The 23,633-nt window shown below is 45.2% G+C and overlaps 1 protein-coding gene across 1 annotated transcript in view; it reads left to right on the top strand.

Annotated features, from left to right (window-relative positions):
* Positions 1-23,633, top strand: part of LOC137333810 (cadherin-8-like) — a 156,993-nt gene that overhangs the window by 64,003 nt on the left and 69,357 nt on the right. The window contains exon 4 of the mRNA XM_067998162.1: positions 13,376-13,495. Coding sequence (XP_067854263.1) covers positions 13,376-13,495 — 120 coding nt within the window. The remainder of the gene's footprint in view (positions 1-13,375; positions 13,496-23,633) is intronic.

The following is a 23,633-nucleotide window of genomic DNA, read 5'->3' as shown; positions in this document are numbered from 1 at the left end:
CTCTCCCTCCACCCCCTTCCAGGTTAGCTAAAAATCTACTGCATAGGGAGATGACCAAAAATGACAGTCGGCAGAGCCAGCCAAGAACCTAGAGCATATAGAGCCGTCCAGGATCGACAGCGGCGTATCGGATCAACCAAGAATTTCTAGAATAGGGCCTACCATGAATCTACAACTATATAGTGTGCAAAGCTAAATACGGATCTGCAGCGTACAGAATGGTCCAGCTGAGAATGTATGGCTTCCGGAGTGGCATAAATTTGAGTCAAATAGTGTGTGTATTAGAAGATACTGCAGTATAAGATCTGCTATTCTTGGTTAGGTTATTAGTCCATGTCCAGAGGCACGAATCGTGGAATGGTGGGGTCACTTTGATCTACTTAAGTGGATTTGCGATGTACAAGGTAATGTTCGATGACATCCACTAATATGAATATTCATGACCGTTCCTATTGGCATTGAAATTATCCCATATATCAGATCATTCCCATTAGGCAAAACCCACCGTGCTATGTTCAAGACATTGGGATTTAATTGGCACCTGAGGAATATTTCCCAAATGAAGGAATTCCCTTCTCAGCACATACTCATTAAATTTCATCTGCAGTATTGAGGTCACCACACTCCAGTACATACATCTCTCTCGCTCTCTTTTTCCTTTCACGCTTGTATTAACATGCTCTGAAGTGCAGTGTTAAGGATGCGTTGACAATGGGGCATGTAGATTCATGGGCTAATTTTTGTTTTCCTTCTTCATCAATGCTTCCTCCTGTAACTGAGACAGACACTGAGTTCTGTTTTAATTAGAAAACCAAGGTGGAGGGGTCAATGCCTATAGGGCAGGACATCAAGGTTGAAAGAGTCAAAAGTAAAAGATGAGGTCAGTGAGAAAGTGGAGGTTAAGTGACGCCAAGCTTGGGTTTTAAAAGCCTGAAGTTGAGGTGATGAGGGACAGTTCTGTGGAGAGACTGGAGAAGCTGGGGTTGTTCTCCTTAGAGCAGGGAAGGTTAAGGGGAGATTTGATAGAGGTGTTCAAAATCATGAACAGTTTTGACAGAGTAAATAAGGAGAAACTGTTTCCAGTGACAGAAGGGTCGGTAACCAGACCCTGGTTATATAAGGTTATATAAGGTATTGGTGAGACCGCACCTGGAATACTGCATACAGTTTTGGTCTCCATACTTAAGAAAAGACATACTTGCTCGCGAGGCAGTACAAAGAAGGTTCACTCGGTTAATCCCGGGGATGAGGGGGTGGACATATGAGGAGAGGTTGAGTAGATTGGGACTCTACTCATTGGATTTCAGAAGAATGAGAGGCGATCTTATTGAAACATATAAGATTGTGAAGGGGCTTGATCGGGTGGATGCGGTAAGGATGTTCCCAAGGATGGGTGAAACTAGAACTAGGGGGCATAATCTTAGAATAAGGGGCTGCTCTTTCAAAACTGAGATGAGGAGAAACTTCTTCACTCAGAGGGTAGTAGGTCTGTGGAATTTGCTGCCCCAGGAAGCTGTGGAAGCTACATCATTAAATAAATTTAAAACAGAAATAGGCAGTTTCCTAGAAGTAAAGGGAATTAGGGGTTACGGGGAGCGGGCAGGAAATTGGACATGAATTTAGATTTGAGGTTAGGATCAGATCAGCCATGATCTTATTGAATGGGGGAGCAGGCTCGAGGGGCCGATTGGCCTACTCCTGCTCCTATTTCTTATGTTCTTATGACACAGGTTTAAGGTGATTTGCAAAAGAACCAGAGGCGACATGAGGAAACATTTTTTTACGCGGCGAGTTGTTATGATCTGGAATGCGCTGCCTGAAAGGGCGGTGGAAGCAAATTCAATTGTAACTTTCAAAAGGGAATTGAATTAATACTTGAAGGGAAAAATTTACAAGACTATGGGGAAAGAGCAGGGCAATGGGACAAATTGGATAGATCTGTCAAAGAGCCAGCACAGGCACGATGGGCCAAATGGCCTCCTCCTGTGCTGTACCTACTATGATGCTATGAAAGTTGCAGAAGGAAAGGAGGTCTGAGAAGAGCAAAGGGTTCAACAGTTTTGAGGTCCTGGATAAAAATAAGTGAGAGCAGGAGATGGTGTGACGAGTGTTGGTTTCTGCACAGTGTGGAGCTAAGAAGGAGGAAAAATGTGTAGGCTGGTGTATGTGGTGCTTAGGGCAAACAAGAGAAGAAAGAGATTAGCCCCGACCATATTAGTATTGATAAAATAGAGACCACTTGCATTTTTTATGTGCAGTCCAGGAGTTGATTCAAGCCACAGACTCACACGCCCTTGTCTGTGACAGAACCTTTCTGCATTTCCTGCCCAGTCCGTGAATCAAAGCACGAATACAGTGGGGTGAGACAGGAGGAGCTGCTGGAGTGTTTTTTTTTCATCTGTCTACGGTTGGATGCTCTAGTGTTGTGAAATGATTCGTCTGGCAGGGCAGCCAAAGACTGACACAACCCATCACAAAAGAAGTTGACAAATCTGAGGCTCGGGCAGCCCTGAGACCTTGAACCTTCTATTTCAGAGCTGTGAAGAGAGCACACTTCTGGAAGGTAGCTCACCACAGGAATTGGCAGTCGGCTTTTCTCAACTATCCAGGCCGTGTGTTCTAAAACACAATGAGGTCCGATTTTCCTGGACTCATTGTGTGGGGAAATGCTTCTTCCTCGGACACAAAGATCAGGAAGAAGGAGGCGGAGATGCATTATGGCGGGTTCTGCCCCCTTTACGTTACCTCAGGATTTCAAGGGCATCGCCTGAGGGGCCTGCAACAGGTATTGGCTAAGCACTGTTGTGGAAATGAGTTGGGAGGGGGCCATTCCAAGGCTTCAGATCTCACCTTCCTGCCATTGCCCCGGAAGGATGTCTAGATACAGTGGAGGGGACTAAACAAGCTGGTGGTGAGCCTTGTGCCTGTACCCCTCTCAAACCCTCCTATAGTCTTTGGGTGCCGGCCAACAATTCAAACAAGGCTCAAAAGGTGAGTGGCCTTCTTTTTGTTGGAATGGCCTTCTGTTCTTTGGGCGTGAAGATCTGTTCTCGAACAGCAGCCAGAAGGCCTGAGACCAAGAGCTAGCCCCACTCTGTTTCCACCTCCCCTCCCTCTTACCGCTGATTCCCGCCACATGGCTGCAAGGTAGCCATATTAATGATCAGGCCCACTAAATTCAAGTGTACTGATGCCTGGACACTTTTTGGGTGCAACGTATTTCTACTGTCCTGGGATGGCAGGACTGTCGTCTGAGGAGAGATTGGGTCGAATCGGCCTATATTCACTCGAGTTCAGAAGAATGAGAGGGGATCTCATTGAAACATATAAAATTCTGACAGGGCTGTACAGAACTGGATGCAGGGAGGATGTTCCCCCTGGCTGGGGGGTCCAGAACGAGGTGTCACAGTCTCAGGATACGGGGTAGGACATTTAGGACTGGGATGAGGAGAAATTTCTTCACTCAGAGGGTGGTGAACCTGTGGAATTCTCTACCACAGAAGGCTGTGGAGGCCAAGTCACTGAATATAATTAAGATGGAGCCAGATAGATTTCTAGACACAAAAGGCATCAAGGGGTATGGGGTGAGAGCAGGAATATGGTATTGAGATAGAGGATCAGCCATGATCATATTGAATGGCGGAGCAGGCTCGAAGGGCTGAATGGACTATTTTCTATGTTTCTATGCCCAGGCAAGAGGGGGAGGAAAACCAGCCCCAAAATTGCAGCAACTTGCAGGATTTTATTTTCCTATTTCTAAAGTCTCCTAGTGAGGTTTGTGTAGCTGAAGCTTAATTAGGTAGCAGTGAACGAGAGGACAATGCACACGCGGCAGGGTTTTTGCTCCCAGTGATTATTTTGGCAAGAGGCAAAGCTATTTCTGGCCAGTAAGTTTAATGGACAATTTTCATGGAAGTCCATTGTCGCCTCTTCCCTTCACCACCAAACCCCACCCCCGCCCCCCAACCCCACACCCACCATTAGACTATAATGTTGAAGTTGTGAGGCCCCAGTCCTGGCACAGAGTCTCGCTCGATGGGAGAGCAGGTCAGAGATTCAGGCTCAGAGTTCAACAAGCCGGGATTGCGCGGCTCTTTCCAATCTTGGGTTGCAAGAACATTATCGGAAAGAATTTCCACTTCACGTTTCACACCCACTGCCCTTGATTTTTGAACTTAACGGGTGGAAAATCACGAGCTAGGGGGGATGCAAGATTTCCCCACGTGCCCGTGTGCTGGGGACGCCAAAGGGTAAACTCGCCAAAGGGGTAAACTCGCTCCAAATATTTTTTTTTTGGAAGGCCTAGGTCCATCATTCAGGACCTCATCAAGCTTGGAAAGAGAGGAAGGAAAGACAAGCCACAACAAAAAGCAATGGTTCAGTGACACTAAGCTTCAGTTTTAAAAACTTGTAGATTGCGGGACAAAGGAAAAATTGACGGGAGAGACGAGGAATTCCACAGCTTTGTGGTCTTGGGAAAGAATTTCTTAAAAGAGGAGAGAGTAGGGTAGAAATTGAGATTGGTGACGCTCATGCTCGAATACTTCAGCACACGTACTGCATTCCTTTGAGCACTATTTTTAATCAGACCTGTTTATTTTACAGCTGTGTAAAAATAGTGCAAAACAAGAATGTAACATCAGCGTGTTAACCATTTACAAGTGAAATACACCAATCGGAAGCTCTATCCTAGTGTCAGCTCAGTGGTAGCACTCTTGCCTGAGTTAGAAGATTGTGGGTTCAAGTCCTACTACAGAGACTTGAGCACATAATCTAGGCTGACACTTCAATGCAGTACTGAGGAAGTGCTGTCTTTCGGATAAGGCTTCAAGTCAAGGCCCCTTTTAGGTGGACATAAAAGATCACACGGAGAGCAGTGGAGTTCTCCCTGGTGCCCTGGCCAACATTTATGCCTCAACCAACATCATTAAAACAGATTATCTGGTCATTATTTTGTTGCTGTTCATGGGACCTTGCTGTGTGCAAATTGGCTGCCGCGCTTCCTACATTACAACAGTGGCTACACTTCAAAAATACTTCATTGGTTGTAAAGCGCTTTGGGATGTTCTGAGGTCGTGAAAGGCCCTGTGTAAATGTAAGTTCTTCTTAGCATGCTGATCTTTCATCTCAACAAAGTGAGATGTAAGGGGAAATGGTAATGGTGACAGGTGAAGAGCTCAGAGTGTTGAACCAGAACCATATTAGTATGTTAATGTGTGCTGGCTGATATGTGTTTTTTTCCTACAGTGTGTTTTGGCACCAATGCACAGATTCACACCAGTGAGAGAACGGTGGCTGGAAGGATATGAACTCTAATGTATTGTATGACTTGGAGCTCTTTACTGAAGTCAGGTGCTGTACTGAACAGAAGCTGTGCTCCTTCATAACAAAAGTGAAATGCCACAGACCTGTTAGATAGGTACCAGCTGGAATTTTGAATCTCGATGATAGGTAGTGGCAGCAACAGTGAGATGAGTCATTATAGAGAGACATTTGGAGGATGCAACTGGAATTCAAAAGTTGACGTTCGGTGTGAACGAGTCGAGCACGTTATGAAGTTATGTTGGCCAATTACAGTGTTGACATTATTAATTTTCACCATGTTAACCATGAAACCCTTTACCTTCAGTCTTTCCTTCCTCTTACTGGCTTTTACAACTCAAGCTTGGCATTACCTGGTCATTGCATCTCGATTTGCCTCGTCTTCCCTCCTATTCTATTCAAGCTCGGTAGCATTCGACGACAACAACAACTTGCATTTATATAGCGCGTCTAACGTAGTAAAATGTCCCAAGGCGCTTCACAGGAGCGATTATCAAACAAAGTTTGACACCGAGCCACATAAGAAGATATTAGGACAGGTGATCAAACCTTGGTCAAAGAGGTAGGTTTTAAGGAGCGTCTGAAGGAGGAGAGAGAGGTAGAGAGAGGGAAAGGTTTAGGGAGAGAATTCCAGAGCTCAGGATCTAGGTAGCTGAATTCTATACTACAAACTTTGTGTTTTTCAAATAGATATCTCAAAAAAAAATAGCTGAACACATTGGGGTAATGTCTTCACTGCCTGGGTGGTAAAAAATAAATAACTTGCATTTATATAACACTTTTCAAGAGCTCAGACTGTCCCAAAGCGCTTTACAGCCAATGAAGTGCTTTTAAACAGTTATAATGTAGGAAACGCAGCAGCCAATTTGCGCACAGCAAGGTCCCAAAAACAGCAATGTGATAATGACTAGATCATCTGGTTTTTAGTGATGTTGGTTGAGGGATAAATATTGTCCAGGACACCGGGGAGAACTCCCCTGCTCTTCTTCAAAGGGTGCCATGAGATCTTTCACGTCCAGCTAAGAGGGCAGACAGGGCCTCAGTTGAGGAGAACATCTATAATTCATAGAATCATAGAATGGTTACAGCACAGAAGGAGGCCATTTGGTCTGTTGAGCCCGTGCCGGCTCTTTGTAAGAGCAATCCAGTCAGTCCCATCCCCCCGCTCTTTCCCCGTAGTCCTGCAAATTTTTTCCCTTCAAGTATTTATCCAATTCCTTTTTGAAAGCCACAATTGAACCTGTTTCCACCGCCCTTTCAGGCAGCACATTCCAAATCATAACTATCCGCTGCGTAAAAAATATTTTTCTCATGTTGCCTTTGGTTCTTTGCCAATCACCTTAAAACTGTGTCCTCTGGTTTTTGACTCTTCTGCCAATGGGAACAGTTTCTCTTTATTTACCTTATCTAAACCCTTCATGATTTTGAACATTTCTATCAAATCTCATCTTAACCTTCTCTGCTCTCAGCAGAACAACTCCAGTTTCTCCAGTCTATCCACATAACTGAAGTCCCTCATCTCTGGAACCATTCTAGTAAATCTTTTCTGCACCCTCTCTAAGGCCTTCACATCCTTCCTAAAGTATGGTGCCCAGAATTGGACACAATACTCAGTTGTGGCCGAACCAGTGATTTTTAAAGGTTCAACATAACTTCCTTGCTTTTGTACTCTATGCCTCTGTTTACAAAGTCCAGGATCCCGTATGCTTTTTTAACCACTTTCTTAACCTGTCTTGCCATCTTCAAAGATTTCTGCAGATATATCCCCAGGTCTCTCTGTTCCTGCACCCCCTTTAGAATCATACCATTTCATTTATATTGCCTCGCCCCGTTCTTTCTGCACTTCTCTGCATTAAATTTCATCTGCCATGTGTCCACCCGTTCCACCAGCCTGTCCATGTCCTCTTGAAGTCTATTACCATCCTCCTCACTGTTCACTACACTGTTCCAATAAATACACAATTCAGTAGTAACTTTCTAAAGGGAATTGGATAAATACTGGAAGGAAAAAAATTTACAGAGCCATGGGGAAGGAGCAGGGAAATGGGACTAATTGGATAGCTCTACCAAAGTGGATGGGCCTAACAGCCTCCCTCTGTGCTGTTTCATTCTATGATTCTATGATTTTAATTGTACACCCTAGTTCAAATAAAGATATAGGGATTTTCCAACGGTGCTGGGCTGCTGGTTTGGCTTCCATAGAGTTCCTAGTGCAGTAGTGTATTAATTAATTACTCAGCCTGCTGGAACCCAAGCGTAGTCCAACAATGGCAGGAAGCCCAGTATCCGAGCACTTGACTTCATCGCAATACTGGGCTTGCATTGGTTGCGTGTTTCTGTCCTTGGGTTGCCCGCTACTCAACTTTGCTTTTTTCAGTTGGGTGACTTCTGCCAAATTCACAGCTGGTCCCGTTGGATTGAGTGCTCTTCATGTAAGTGTTGGCATACCAACTTAATCCTGCACTTCCTGAAGGCTGGCTATATAGCGTTGAATCCCACCACAGTGGCTGCAGTTTATAAGTAAGTTAGAAAGGAAAATAAGGGTAGGAGAGGGAAGAAGATAAAATAAAACGGGCTCAGTTCCAATAAGTATACAAACAATGTTGGACAGGAAAAGACCCTATGGCCCATCCAGCCTGCCCCACACAACTGTCGTGCCTTGTGCATCACAATATATATAATCCCCACCCCACCCGAAAGCCATTTGATCTTCTGGGAGAGGAGAAAAACCAGATAAAAACCCAGGCCAATTAGGGGAAAACAAATCTGGAAAATTCCTCTCCGACCCCCTTATGCGAATGAAGGAATTCAGTGAATCAGCGTCCACCGTACAAGCCGGCAGCCTGTTCCAGAGGACCACTATTCTCTGGGAAAAGAACCATCTCCTGACATCTAACCTAGATCTACATAATTTGTGATTACGAGCCCTGGTCCTCCCTAACCTATTTAGTTGAAACAAACTGTCTGCACAAATACAATCTAGTCCCTTCATCGTGTTATGAATCTCAATCAAATCACCGCTAACTCTACTCACAGTGCACAGCACAACTGTTAGTAATTTATGACCTTTTATGCCCTTATTCTATCATTGCCAAAGTTGCTAGGAAGAGTTACTCAGCGCGATAGTGTGAGGGACCTGGATTAAGATTAATAGAGGTACAGTCAGTAACACACAGTGCTGGTTGGAAAGGGCTACTTAGCCTGACAATATGAGCGGGCTGAATTAATGTCGAGATACATTCATTGGCACAGAGTACCAGCTAGGTGGAGTTACTGAGCCCGACAGTACATGGAGCTAGATTAACATCAGTAGAGATACGGGGTTTGAAAATCTGCCGAAGGTGGCACCTTCTGGCATAGGTATTGGAATGCACTCGCCCAAGACTTCCTTCGCTGAAGCTGCTAAATTTGACAGGATAAGGGGAAGGTCCTTTCATTTTAATGCCACGAGCAGGTGCCTGCCCCATGAGAGTGCATCAAGGGCATCCGCCTTGTCCCGCAGGTCACAAATTGGGGCAGAGGTTGCTGGTTCCAGGGATGCAGAGACCTCCAGGTAGGTCCCACCTCCCGTTTTGAGGGCCCGAACTAGGCATACCATTGCCAGCTCATCCGTATATTTGTCATATATTCATTGTATATTTGGATTTTCAAAAGGCATTTGATAAGGTGCCACATAAAAGGTTGTTACACAAGGTAAGGGCTTATGGGGTTGGGGATAATATATTTGGGGGCCAGGGACATGGAAACAACCGGCGTAGGGAGTCCCTGCACCAACCTCAACACCATCCCCTCCTACATCGATGGCCCCATGGGCAGAGGCTCCACCTTGAACAAAGGCCTCAGGAAACTCCAACTTAAGGCCGAGACCCATCCAATACGCGACCTTTCTGCAAAGGCCACAAATTTTTGGCTCCACAACAAGTAACTGAGGGCGCTGGCTTGGGAAGAGTTCCCGACAGTGAAGGTGTGAGGGATTAATATGCAGCAAGAAGGATTTTAAAGCTAATCAGAATTTATTTAACTGTCTGGTATTTTAATGGTTTACTAAAAACATTCTCTTCAGTGTTGCTGTGACTTCCATGGAATCCCTAATGCAGTAATACAGTATATTCATGAACTACTCATTCTGCAGCAGCATGAATGTACTGTGGCAGTGGCAGGAAGCCCAGTATCTGAACAATTGACGTAATTGCCAGTGTTGGATTTGGATGGTTCAGCGGTTTTCGACTTTGGGCTGCCTGTTACTAAACCTCGTTTGCATCATCCTGGGTGAATACTGCCATTTCCCAGCTGGTCGTGTTGGATAGAGTAGAGCACCCTTCATGGAATTGTTGGTGTTCCATCTCAATCTGTAGGCTGGTTAGATTGCCTTCCATTTGGCACCAGGTGTGTAGGTGGAAGAGATGTCCCAGTGAGCGGTCTATAAACAGGGAAGAAAGGAGAATAAGAGCGGAGGAAGAGAGGGATGAGCTAGAGGCCAGAAATAAATAGAAACTACTGAGTGCAAGGGTCCTTTCTGAAATGAGCTTGGTTCATCTCAATCCATTTAGAATGGGCCCGGGCCTACAGCATAAGATTGCCACTAATTGGTACTAGATTAGTATTATTAATTAATATTATTAATATTGTTATGATGTGAAACACACATGTGAAAGGGTGATGGAAGCAGATCCAACAGTAACTTTCAAAAGGGAATCGGATAAATACTTGAAAAGGAAAAATTTGCAGAGCAGGGAGTGACTCTTTCAAAGAGCCGGCACAGGCACGATGGACCGAATGGCCTCCTTCTGAGCTGTAAGATCCTAAGATTCTATGATTAGCAATCTTACTCTGACAGGCCACTGGGTAGCTGGTGTGGGAAACGGAACAAAACATCACAATGTTGCAGTGAGGGAATGTTCTTCCAAGGTTGGGAATGAGGCAACTGATGAGCATAAAGTTCATCAAAAAGAGATGAGAAAGAACAGCAACAGATGGTAGAAGTTAGTGAACCCTGAAATACCTTCTGCTTAAGCCTAAGGGCACTGTTTTCAGAAAAGGAGACTTTGGGTTGGCTGAATTGAAGGTTTCAATATAAGGGGAACTGACAGATCTAATCCAGAACTAATCGTTTTCTGCAACAATATGTTCAAGTACCAGGGTGGGGGACTCAAGTTACAAATTAGGAAAGCAAGAATTAGAAGGGAAGTAAAGCAAAACATTTTGACCCAATAGACCATAAGAGATAGGAGCAGGAGTAGGCCATTCGGCCCCTCGAGCCTGCTCCGCCATTTAATGAGATCATGGCTGATCTGATTTTTACCTCAACTCCACTTTCCTGCCTTTTCCCCATATCCTTTGACTCCCTCGCTGATCAAAAATTTGTCTAACTCAGCCTTGAATGTATTCAATGACTCAGCCTCCACTGCTTTTTGGGGTAAAGAATTCCAAAGATTCACGACCCTCTGGGAGAAGAAATTCCTCCTCATTTCCGTCTTAAACGGGCGACCCCTTATTCTGAGACCACGACCCTTAGTTTTAGATTCCCCCCGTGAGGGGTAACATCGTCTCAGTTAATAGGTAACCGAGGTGTGGAATAAATTCCCAGGTTTGGCCAGTCAAGTGGCTAAATGTGTTTCAAGAGATAATTACAAAAGCAAAATACTGCGGATGCTGGAAATCAGAAATAAAAAGAGAAAATGCTGGATACACTCAGTAGGTCAGGCAGCATCCGGCACTTTAACAAAACACTTTTCTTCTTCCTTTCAGATGTCAAAGACTGCAAGCTTCAACAACTCTTAGATACCAACGCCCCTCCTGATCCTTCTTCCCCTTCACTTGCCTCTGACTCCACTCCTCCTTCCAAATCTCACCCTTTGTCTTGTTTTCGCCATCCCCTCTCTGACCCCTGAGCCAGATACTGCGTGATCTGCTGAGTGTTTCCAGCATTTTCTGGGATATTTTTTTATTTCACGAGATAGTTAGATGTGTTTGCAGCCAGAGGAAGGATTGAAACATATAAGTGATACGGTGAGAAGATGAGAAGGCGAAGTTGATCTATCAAAAAGAGATAGGATTATTACATAAGAACATAAGAAATAGGAGCAGGAGTAGGCCATAAGGCCCCTCGAGCCTGCTCTGCCATTCGATAAGATCATGGCTGATCTTTGACCTCAACTGCACTTTCCCGCCTGATCTCCATATCCCTTGATTCCCCTAGAGTCCAAAAATCAATCGCTCTCAGCCTTGAATATACTCAATGATTCAGCATCCACACCCCTCTGGGGTAAAGAATTCCAAGGATTCACAACCCTCTGAGTGAAGAAATTCTTCCTCCTCTCAGTCTTAAATGTCCAACCCCTTATCTTGAGACTATATCCCATAGTTCTAGACTCTCTAGCCAGGGGAAAAAGCCTCTCAGCATCTACCCTGTCAAGCCCCCTCAGAATCTTATGTGTTTCAATGAGATCACCTCTCATTCTTCTAAACTCCAGAGAGTATAGGCCTATTCTACTCAATCTCTCCTCATAGGATAGCCCTCTCAGCCCAGGAATCAATCTAGTGAACCTTCGTTGTACTGCCTCTAAGGCAAGTATATCCTTCCTTAGACAAGGAGACCAAAACTGTACACAGTACTCCAGGTGAGGTCTCACCAAAGCCCTGTACAACTGTAGTAAGACTTCTCTACTCTTATATTCCACCCCCTTGCAATAAAGGCCAACATGCCATTTGCCTTCCTAATTGCCTGCTGTACCTGCATGCTAACTTTTTGTGTTTCATGTACCAGGACACCCAAATCTCTCTGAACACCAACATTTAATAGTTCCTCACCATTTAAAAAATATTCTGTTTTTCTATTCTTCCTACTAAAGTGAATAACCTCACATTTCCCCACATTATACTCCATCTGCCACCTTCTTCCCACTCACTTAACCTGTCTATATCCCTTTGCAGACTCTTTGTGTCCTCCTCACAGCTTACTTTCCCACCTAGCTTTGTATTGTCAGCAAACTTGGATACATTACATTCAGTCTCTTCATCTAAGTCATTAATATAGATTGTAAATAGCTGAGGCCCAAGCATCGATCCTTACGGCACCCCACTAGTTACAGCCTGCCAACCTGAAAATGACCGTTTATCCCTACTCTCTGTTTTCTGTCCTTTAATCAATCCTCTATCCATGCTAATATATTATCCCCAACCCCATGAGCCCTTACCTTGTGTCACAACCTTTTATGTGGCACGTTATCGAATGCATTTTGTAAATCCAAATATACAATGAATATATACAAATATACGACGAACATATGACAAATATACGGATGAGTGCAGCTCCAACAACACTGAAGAAGCTCAACACCATCCAGGACAAAGCAGCCCGCTTGATTGGCAGCTCATCCACCACCCTAAACATTCACTCCCTTCACCACCGGCGCACCGTGACTGCAGTGTGTACCATCCACAGGATGCACTGCAGCAACTCGCCAAGGCTTCTTCGACAGCACCTCCCAATCCCGCGATCTCTACCACCTAGAAGGATAAGGGCAGCAGGCACATGGGAACAAGACCACCTGCACGTTCCCCTCCAAGTCACACACCATCCCGACTTGGAAATATATCGCCGTTCCTCCATCGTTGCTGGGTCAAAACTCTGGAACTCCCGACCTAACAGCACTGTGGGAGAACCTTCACCTCACGGTCTACAGTGGTTCAAGAAGGCGGCTCACCACCACCTTCTCAAGGGCAATTAGGGATGGGCAATAAATGCTGGCCTTGCCAGCGATGCCCACATCCCAAGAACAAATGTTTTAAAAATCCACTCGTTCCCATTTATCTACCCTGCCAGTTACATTCTCAAAAAACTCTAATAAATTTGTCAAACATGATTTCCCTTTCATAAAACCATGTTGACTCTGCCTAATCATATTATGATTTTCTTCAGCCCAAGGAGGGATTGAAGGATATAAGGGATACCGTGAGAAGGTGAAGTTGATCTATTGAAAAGAGATAGGATTGTTGAGCCTAATGTCCTTTTCCTGTTCCTAAAAATCTTTATGCTCTTACATTCCAACAGGCACTTCTGTCATGGGGGTAACAGCCACTGACGCTGATGATCCGGTTTATGGGAACAGCGCGAAACTGGTATACAGTATCCTGGAAGGACAGCCGTATTTTTCCATCGAGCCACACACTGGTAGGTGCTCATTACCAACACTCCAATTCTCCCTTCCTGAAGCCCTTGATGAACAATATCAGCCGAGTTGTTCTGGGCCTGAACATATACCATGTAGAATCCAACTTACTCAAATAGCTCTTGATCTGGTTTGATCTTGAAAACTCAGTAGAGTTAGGCTTGGTTAGTACTTGGATGGGAGACCGCCAAGGAATACTGACCGGGGTGTTGTAGGATTTATTTTGGCAGCATACTCCTGATCTTTTGCCACCTGGTATAGAGGAGGAGGGGTGTGGGTAAGTCAGAGGGTCTGTTCATGGATGTGGCTATCTACAGGTCTAGGTTAGACGGGGGGATGTGGGGAGAGTTTGCTCTGGCTGCCTGCCTCTCTTCTGTGGTCTTGTCTGCAATGGGCGAGCACTGCGGGGACTGTGAATGTATAATGGATGCTGGGAATAGATCAGCCAAAGCTTCCTTTGTTCTTTATGATTTAGTTCCTTATTAGATATGCCCCAGTAAGAAGGGGGCACTTTCGCTTGTTTTTTGTTTAATGACACTGGGGCAACCCAATGTCTCCTTGTTGGTTTATTTAGAAAAGGCATACTGGTACAGGCACTGTACAAATAGAGGTACAGGCATAGAGGGACAGGCACTGTTCAAATAGAGGGACAGGCATAGAGGGACAGGTGCTGTACAAGTAGAGGGACAGTAATAGAGGGACAGGCACTGTACAAATAGAGGGACAGGCATAGAGGGACAGGTGCTGTACAAATAGAAGGACAGGCATAGAGGGACAGGCACTGTACAACTCGAGGGACAGGCATAGAGGGACAGGTGCTGTACAAATAGAGGGACAGGCATAGAGGGACAGGCACTGTACAACTAGAGAGACAGGCATAGAGGGACAGGCACTGTACAAATAGAGGGACAGGCATAGAGGGACAGGTGCTGTACAAATAGAGAGACAGGCATAGAGGGACAGGCACTGTACAAATAGAGGGACAGGCATAGAGGGAGAGGCACTGTACAACTGGAGGGACAGGCATAGTGGGACAGGTGCTGTACAAATAGAGGGACAGGCATAGAGGGACAGGCACTGTACAACTAGAGAGACAGGCATAGAGGGACAGGCACTTTACAAATAGAGGGACAGGCATAGAGGGACAGGTGCTGTACAAATAGAAGGACAGGCATAGAGGGACAGGCACTGTACAACTAGAGGGACAGGCATAGAGGGACAGGCACTGTACAAATAGAGGGACAGGCATAGAGGGACAGGCACTGTACAACTAGAGAGACAGGCATAGAGGGACAGGCACTGTACAAATAGAGGGACAGGCATAGAGGGACAGGTGCTGTACAAATAGAAGGACAGGCATAGAGGGACAGGCACTGTACAACTAGAGGGACAGGCATAGAGGGACAGGCACTGTACAAATAGAGGGACAGGCATAGAGGGACAGGCACTGTACAACTAGAGGGACAGGCATAGAGGGACAGGTCCTGTACAAATAGAGGGACAGGCAAAGAGGGACAGGCACTATACAAATAGAGTGACAGGCAAAGAGGGACAGGCACTATACAAAGAGGGACAGGCACAGAGCAGACAGGTGCTGTACCAATAGAGGGACAGGCACTGTACAACTAGAGAGACAGGCAAAGAGGGACAGGCACTATACAAATAGAGGGACAGGCAAAGAGGGACAGGCACTGTACACATAGAGAGACAGGCAAAGAGGGACAGGCACTATACAAATAGAGGGACAGGCAAAGAGGGACAGGCACTGTACAAATAGAGTGACAGGCAAAGAGGGACAGGCACTATACAAATAGAGGGACAGGCATAGAGGGACAGGCACTGTACAACTAGAGAGACAGGCAAAGAGGGACAGGCACTATACAAATAGAGGGACAGGCAAAGAGGGACAGGCACTGTACAAATAGAGTGACAGGCAAAGAGGGACAGGCACTATACAAATAGAGTGACAGGCACAGAGCGGACAGGTGCTGTACAAATAGAGGGACAGGCAAAGAGGGACAGGCACTGTACAACTAGAGAGACAGGCAAAGAGGGACAGGCACTGTACAACTAGAGAGACAGGAAAGAGGGACAGGCACTATACAAATAGAGTGACAGGCACAGAGCGGACAGGTGCTGTTCAAATAGAGGGACAGGCAAAGAGGGACAGGTGCTGTACAAATAGGGGGACAGGCAAAGAGGGACAGGTGCTGTACAAATAGAGGGAGAGGCAAAGAGGGACAGGCACTGTACAAATAGAGGGACAGGCAAAGAGGGACAGGTGCTGTACAAATAGAGGGACAGTAATAGAGGGACAGGCACTGTACAAATAGAGGGACAGGCAAAGAGGGACAGGTGCTGTACAAATAGAGGGACAGTAATAGAGGGACAGGCACTGTACAAATAGAGGGACAGGCAAAGAGGGACAGGTGCTGTACAAATAGAGGGACAGTAATAGAGGGACAGGCACTGTACAAATAGAGGGACAGGCAAAGAGGGACAGGTGCTGTACAAATACAGGGACAGGCAAAGAGGGACAGGTGCTGTACAAATAGAGGGACAGTAATAGAGGGACAGGCACTGTACAAATAGAGGGACAGGCAAAGAGGGACAGGTGCTGTACAAATAGAGGGACAGGCAAAAAGGGACAGGTGCTGTACAAATAGAGGGACAGGCAAAGAGGGACAGGCACTGTACAAATAGAGGGACAGGCAAAGAGGGACAGGTGCTGTACAAATAGAGGGACAGGCATAGAGGGACAGGCACTGTACAAATAGAGGGACAGGCAAAGAGGGACAGGCACTGTACAAATAGAGGGACAGGCATAGAGGGATAGGCACTGTACAAATAGAGGGACAGGCAAAGAGGGACAGGCAAAGAGGGACAGGTGCTGTACAAATAGAGGGACAGGCAAAGAGGGACAGGTGCTGTACAAATAGAGGGACAGGCATAGAGGGACAGGCACTGTACAAATAGAGGGACAGGCAAAGAGGGACAGGCACTGTACAAATAGAGGGACAGGCAAAGAGGGACAGGTGCTGTACAAATAGAGGGAGAGGCAAAGAGGGACAGGCACTGTACAAATAGAGGGACAGGCAAAGAGGGACAGGTGCTGTACAAATAGAGGGACAGTAATAGAGGGACAGGCACTGTACAAATAGAGGGACAGGCAAAGAGGGACAGGTGCTGTACAAATACAGGGACAGGCAAAGAGGGACAGGTGCTGTACAAATAGAGGGACAGTAATAGAGGGACAGGCACTGTACAAATAGAGGGACAGGCAAAGAGGGACAGGTGCTGTACAAATAGAGGGACAGGCAAAAAGGGACAGGTGCTGTACAAATAGAGGGACAGGCAAAGAGGGACAGGCACTGTACAAATAGAGGGACAGGCAAAGAGGGACAGGTGCTGTACAAATAGAGGGACAGGCAAAGAGGGACAGGCACTGTACAACTAGAGGGACAGGCATAGAGGGACAGGTCCTGTACAAATAGAGGGACAGGCAAAGAGGGACAGGCACTATACAAATAGAGTGACAGGCAAAGAGGGACAGGCACTATACAAAGAGGGACAGGCACAGAGCAGACAGGTGCTGTACCAATAGAGGGACAGGCACTGTACAACTAGAGAGACAGGCAAAGAGGGACAGGCACTATACAAATAGAGGGACAGGCAAAGAGGGACAGGCACTGTACAAATAGAGAGACAGGCAAAGAGGGACAGGCACTATACAAATAGAGGGACAGGCAAAGAGGGACAGGCACTGTACAAATAGAGTGACAGGCAAAGAGGGACAGGCACTATACAAATAGAGGGACAGGCATAGAGGGACAGGCACTGTACAACTAGAGAGACAGGCAAAGAGGGACAGGCACTATACAAATAGAGGGACAGGCAAAGAGGGACAGGCACTGTACAAATAGAGTGACAGGCAAAGAGGGACAGGCACTATACAAATAGAGTGACAGGCACAGAGCGGACAGGTGCTGTACAAATAGAGGGACAGGCAAAGAGGGACAGGCACTGTACAACTAGAGAGACAGGCAAAGAGGGACAGGCACTGTACAACTAGAGAGACAGGAAAGAGGGACAGGCACTATACAAATAGAGTGACAGGCACAGAGCGGACAGGTGCTGTTCAAATAGAGGGACAGGCAAAGAGGGACAGGTGCTGTACAAATAGGGGGACAGGCAAAGAGGGACAGGTGCTGTACAAATAGAGGGAGAGGCAAAGAGGGACAGGCACTGTACAAATAGAGGGACAGGCAAAGAGGGACAGGTGCTGTACAAATAGAGGGACAGTAATAGAGGGACAGGCACTGTACAAATATAGGGACAGGCAAAGAGGGACAGGTGCTGTACAAATACAGGGACAGGCAAAGAGGGACAGGTGCTGTACAAATAGAGGGACAGTAATAGAGGGACAGGCACTGTACAAATAGAGGGACAGGCAAAGAGGGACAGGTGCTGTACAAATAGAGGGACAGGCAAAAAGGGACAGGTGCTGTACAAATAGAGGGACAGGCAAAGAGGGACAGGCACTGTACAAATAGAGGGACAGGCAAAGAGGGACAGGTGCTGTACAAATAGAGGGACAGGCATAGAGGGACAGGCACTGTACAAATAGAGGGACAGGCAAAGAGGGACAGGCACTGTACAAATAGAGGGACAGGCATAGAGGGACAGGCACTGTACAAATAGAGGGACAGGCAAAGAGGGACAGGCAAAGAGGGACAGGTGCTGTACAAATAGAGGGACAGGCAAAGAGGGACAGGTGCTTTACAAATAGAGGGACAGGCATAGAGGGACAGGCACTGTACAAATAGAGGGACAGGCAAAGATGGACAGGCACTGTACAAATAGAGGGACAGGCAAAGAGGGACAGGTGCTGTACAAATAGAGGGACAGGCAAAGAGGGACAGGTGCTGTACAAATAGAGGGACAGGCAAAGTGGGGCAGACACTGTACAAATATTCAGGTCAGCCAACATTCTATGCATATGTTGAAATTCTTGCAAAGCATTGTTCATTTTCCACCCTTTAGGTGATTTTTCTCTATATAATTAGAGAGGAGCGGTTGTGGCAGCTGCTCAGGAGAGATTATTACAGGAGCAAAGCAAACCATTCATTCCAATTTGTTGACTCATTTGCCCCCTCCTTTTTCTTTTTCTTTCCTTGAAAAGGAGATATGTGTTGCTGTTAAGATTTGAGCCAATTGTTTTCTTTCTATAAAGGCCTGATAGGATTTACAAGCACACTATAATTCCCTTCTCTGCCCGTGTGTGTTTGCAACCGAGGTATTCCATTACAGTATCTCCTCTGCACTCGCGAAATTGAGCAATTAGACAATGGTTGACAGAAATATTATATTCAAATCAAATGTCAAAAATATTCTGCTTGGCTGTAGATTCCCATTCAACCCTTATTTGAGGATGAGCTTGTCAAAGTTGAGCATTAGTAGAAGCTGGGAAGAAGGTATGCAAGGCTGCTCCATGTATTTGTTGGAATTAGTTTGATGAATCTGATCGTCTTTTCTTGCTCTTTTCATATGTTTAAATGTTGTAACCTCAAGTGATAATTTTACCTCATACCATGAACTCACCACCAAGCAAATATAAGCTGAATCATAAATCCAATCATTGTCTCTGAAAGTGGGAGATTAAAAAATCCATTCTATATAAATGGAAATGTCATGTAAAGTGATTTTCTCTTTTCAATCTGCCACTGGTCAGAGCAACGGAGGTCCCCGATGGCCTTGTAGCGCATACCCGAGCTGGGACTGCGAGCCAGGGCCCGTAGTGACCATTGCCAGAAAGTGCATGGTGAAGACGAGATCTGAGATGGCTGTGACGCAGTCCACAATTGATCAGCCTGCCAACATTTATTGGCAAGGTTCACACATGAAGAATGAGACAATGGAGGGCAGCTGTGTCCAGCCCCCAGGAAACCATTAACGCCTGCAGGCAGGAAATTGGAAGTGAAAAGTGTTGCATTTATTCTTTTGGCAAGGGGTAACTTTGAAACTTATTTTGTTTGTGAGATAACCTTAAAAACATGAATTATTCATGCCTTAGACATGTAGCCCTTATCCTTGACTATGCCGGTGTATTACGTGGCCACAATCATGCCATCATATTGGTATCACTTGGGTAAACTGTTGGTTTTAACAGTTGATAAGCAAAATCTATCCTTTGAATGATATAGTAGCCTCATGGCAAAGTACTGAGCTATTCAGAAGGTCAAAGTTTAAATCTGTTATGTCTATCATTTCAATTTGGCTACCCTCATAAGGAGAAAGATAGATATTTATGACATCTCCTGTTCAAAGGGTTGACAAGGTTACAATTGTTTCAGAAGATTACAATAAACAAGGAAAATATTACAAGGTTCAGCACAACAAACAGAAAGAGTTCATGAGGTCGTTATGTTATTTTATTGCGAGCAACGTGTTGGCATTTGTGTCGTTACTTATTAACGTCTAGTAACCATGGTAACACAAATTAAAGGCGTAACAATATAGACGAGTTAGAAGGAAGATATTTATATCATCCAACTAGAATGGAGAATGATCCTTTTAGGGAAAAAAAAGGACCTCTCTTGATCTACAAATATATTGGCCCATAATTGGATGATAAAATAACGGCGAGTTTAATGGCGCTCGCCGTTATTAATACACAAATCGTCCAGCAACTTGTGACGAGGGAGAGCTACCCTGTGAATTGCGAATCGCCACAAGTTGCTGGACGAATTGCACCACTTCACCGCTAGCTTCGCGAAAATGGCATCTCGCCCTCAACCTCTCCGTGATTTTCGTGAAGTTGCTGCATTTGCGCATTAATTGCCCATTACACTTGTCACAGAATGCCAAGTCTGGTAATCAACAGCGTAATTACCCTTATAATGACGTGATCATTGTTGATGACTGCCAGTCAACATCTCTTGCCCAGAAGGTGAACAATTAAATGTGGAGTCTCATTCCTTCAGGTCGTGAATTGTTTTTGGAGATTTTAAAAATGTCAAATTTTAAATGTTTTTGTCTTTTTTCTTACTTTTCCTTTCTGTGTTTTTTTTTTCTCTCTCTTTTAATCCAATCTTTCTTTTCCTCTCTTTATTTCCCTTTCTGAACCTGATTTGACATTGAATTCACCCATTATAATTCACCCTCCTCAGTCCTTCCTCTGTTCATTTCTCAATCCTTTAATCTCATTGGTTAAGGAGATAGACTGTTGGTCCCGTCGTTCACTAAGGTCCCAGCTCGCACTTCCAGCAACTTTGTAGGCAAAAAAATATTAAAACCTAAACGTGCACGATTAAGCCTAACTAACCAGGCACGCCCCAAGATGCAAAATTTAGGCCAATTATATTAGTATACTAATGAGTTACTATTAGCTTAATGAGCTTAACAGTATGAGGAATGCCAAGATTAAAAGACTCTTATCATGAGCTGTACTAATGGTGGGAGAAGATTACAAAGTTGCATTGAGTTAACTGATGAAACCTTGACATTGCATCGTCACACAATTATTGTGTTGTAAGGCTCGCTTTGAAAGAACTCAGTTGGTTAGGAATTGAACAGGACTTTGGGAACACATTTTTTAGAGGAAGCCTTAAGGAATTTTCAGAAGATACTATTTCCAGCTAGAAGAATAAAGGCATTTGAAGAAGATTGAAGGGAACTTGCCAAAGGCTTGAGTAAAACTGTTGGAACAAGAAGAAACCTGAACTGAAATTATTTATTTTCAAGGTGGGGGGTAGGGTGGGGGGCGGTAGAAGGAGAAGAGACAAAGAAAACCTATTTGAGATACACCTAAGATGGAAACAGAGAGCAAAGTACAGATCCAAATTTCTGGGAAGGGCGGAGAGAAGACTATGAGGCAGTTGCCATGGTGCCTGCTGGAAAAGAAGCAGGAGAATCACACACAAGCAAGAGAGTGAGATGAACATATGAACAGGTGTAGGCCATTTAGCCCTTCGAGCCTGCTCTGCCATTCAACTAGATCATGGTTGATCTGTAACCTCAATTCCTGCTTTTGCTTCATGTCCCTTGATTCCCTTACCCAACAAAAATCTAGCAATCTTGAAAATTTAAATTTATCCCAGCAGCCACAGCTTTTTGGAGGAGAGAGTTCCAGATTTCCACTACCCTTCATGTGAAAAAGTGCTTCCTGGTTTCGCTCATAAATGGCCCAGCTCTAATTTTAAGATTGTGCCTTCTTGTTCTGGATTCCTTTACCAGAGGAAATAGTTTCTCTGAATCTACTCTACCGAATACCTTGATCATTTTAAAGACCTCGATTAGATCACCCCTCAACCTTCTAAACTCAAGGGAATACAAACACAAACCAAATTTATGCAACCTCTCCTCATAATTTAACCCTTTAATCCGTTGTCCTTGAGGAGAGAATTTCTACCAGGTGTTGGACTTAGATGTCAGTAGCTGTGTTGCAGAGTTTCCATTGTCAAGATGAATTCACATGGACCAAAATGTCTTATAGAAGTTTTCTAAACTGAGAGCAGGTATTGTGCAAGGACCAGACAGTGCAGTGGTATAGATCAGTATCTTTTTACCTCTGGATTTGGGTGCATCTCTGCTCCCTGGAGGTCTAAGATAGTTTTCATTTGTTTTTTTGATGTGTGTGAGAGTAGCCATGGATTAATGACATTGGCTGAGCACAGACCATTGAACAATTTAGGGAATGGGTTGGATAGACCAGCAATTCTATAGAACAAGGTTAAAAAGGATCTGCTTTGGTACATTGGAATTCTATGAATGATTTGTGATAATACAGCTTTTTATTCACATTCACCTGCTCAGTGGGGGAGCAGTGGATTTAATTCCCTCCCTGTGCTATTTTTAGTGTTACTTTCATGCGCTCGCATACATTTATCCGTTCTATTTTACCGTAATCATTACCCGTTAATTTTAAAAGCAGTTTCAAATGGGTTAACGTCGAAAAGCTCAGAAGGGAATTTATGTGAGCTTGTTGAACAGGGCACCAGAAATAGCGCACAGAAGGAATTAAACCTGTGAGCTGACCATCGCAGGGAAACTGTGTATTCCACTGGGTGAGCAGGGCAGGTGAACAACTAACATTGGAGTAGATCCCCCCCTCCTTCCCCACTCCAGGTGTAACAGTGGGCTGTTACAGAAACCGCCCAATTATCAGTTCCAACAGAAATGAAAATAGGGCAGTTTGTATGACAGGCCGTCGATCTGCAATGCCAGTTTTACGCGTGGGCAGCAAGTTGAGATCGACATCATCATCTTTTCATCTGACGTTTGATCCCATTGTAACGAACCCATTTAATCAGTTTGTTCACTCCCCAATCTGTACATGAACAACTGGTGGTAAATAACTTATACCACCAGCATAATTCACAGCATCTCCCAAACCCGCGACTTCCACCACCTGGTAGGACAAGGGCAGCAGGCACATGGGAACACCATCACCTCCAAGTTCTCATCCAAGTTACACACCATCCCGACTTGGACATATATCGGCCGTTCCTTCACCATCGCTGGGTCAAAGTCCTGGAACTCCTTTCCTAACAGCACTGTGGGAGCGCCTTCACCACACGGGCTGCAGCGGTTCAAGAAGAAGGCCCACCACCACCTTCTCAAGAGGCAACTAGGGATGAGCAATAAATGCCGGCCTTGCTAGCGATGCCCACATCCCCAGAATTAATTAAAAATTTGATGGATGGCAAATCAGGCAGCTTGCTCAACTGGGGTGAGGTCTTCCTGGCTTAAATTCTCCATTCCATTCTGCACACACACGATTATTTAAGGGCCAAGTGTAAAAGAAGAAAATCTCCCCGATATTTTCCTCTCATTTTGCTGCTTCGGCAACACTTACTTCCCAGGTGCACAGCCAAGGTAAAAGGGCCAGGGTCCCGTTTAGCCAGGACTCCACTCCCATTATATTGCCCAAGGGATTTCCGGAGAATTCCCAAGCGTGAGGGACAAGGGAGCAGTTATGCTCCAAGCAGGTTCAGCCGTGTAAATGTGATGGGTAGGCCCCAGCTTGGCCCCCTCACACCCCAGTTCCCTTCAGGTATGCTAGGTGCCCAGAAGAAGTTGGCATTATGCCTTGCACATGCCCTCCCTTGCCCCTCGGAGAGGAGCGGTGAAGACGAGCAG

Source organism: Heptranchias perlo, chromosome 16 (genome assembly GCF_035084215.1).
Source record: "Heptranchias perlo isolate sHepPer1 chromosome 16, sHepPer1.hap1, whole genome shotgun sequence".
NCBI classification, from domain to species: Eukaryota; Metazoa; Chordata; class Chondrichthyes; order Hexanchiformes; family Hexanchidae; genus Heptranchias; species Heptranchias perlo.
The sequence above is the reverse complement of the archived record's forward strand: the minus strand, read 5'-3'. Positions and strand labels throughout refer to the sequence as shown.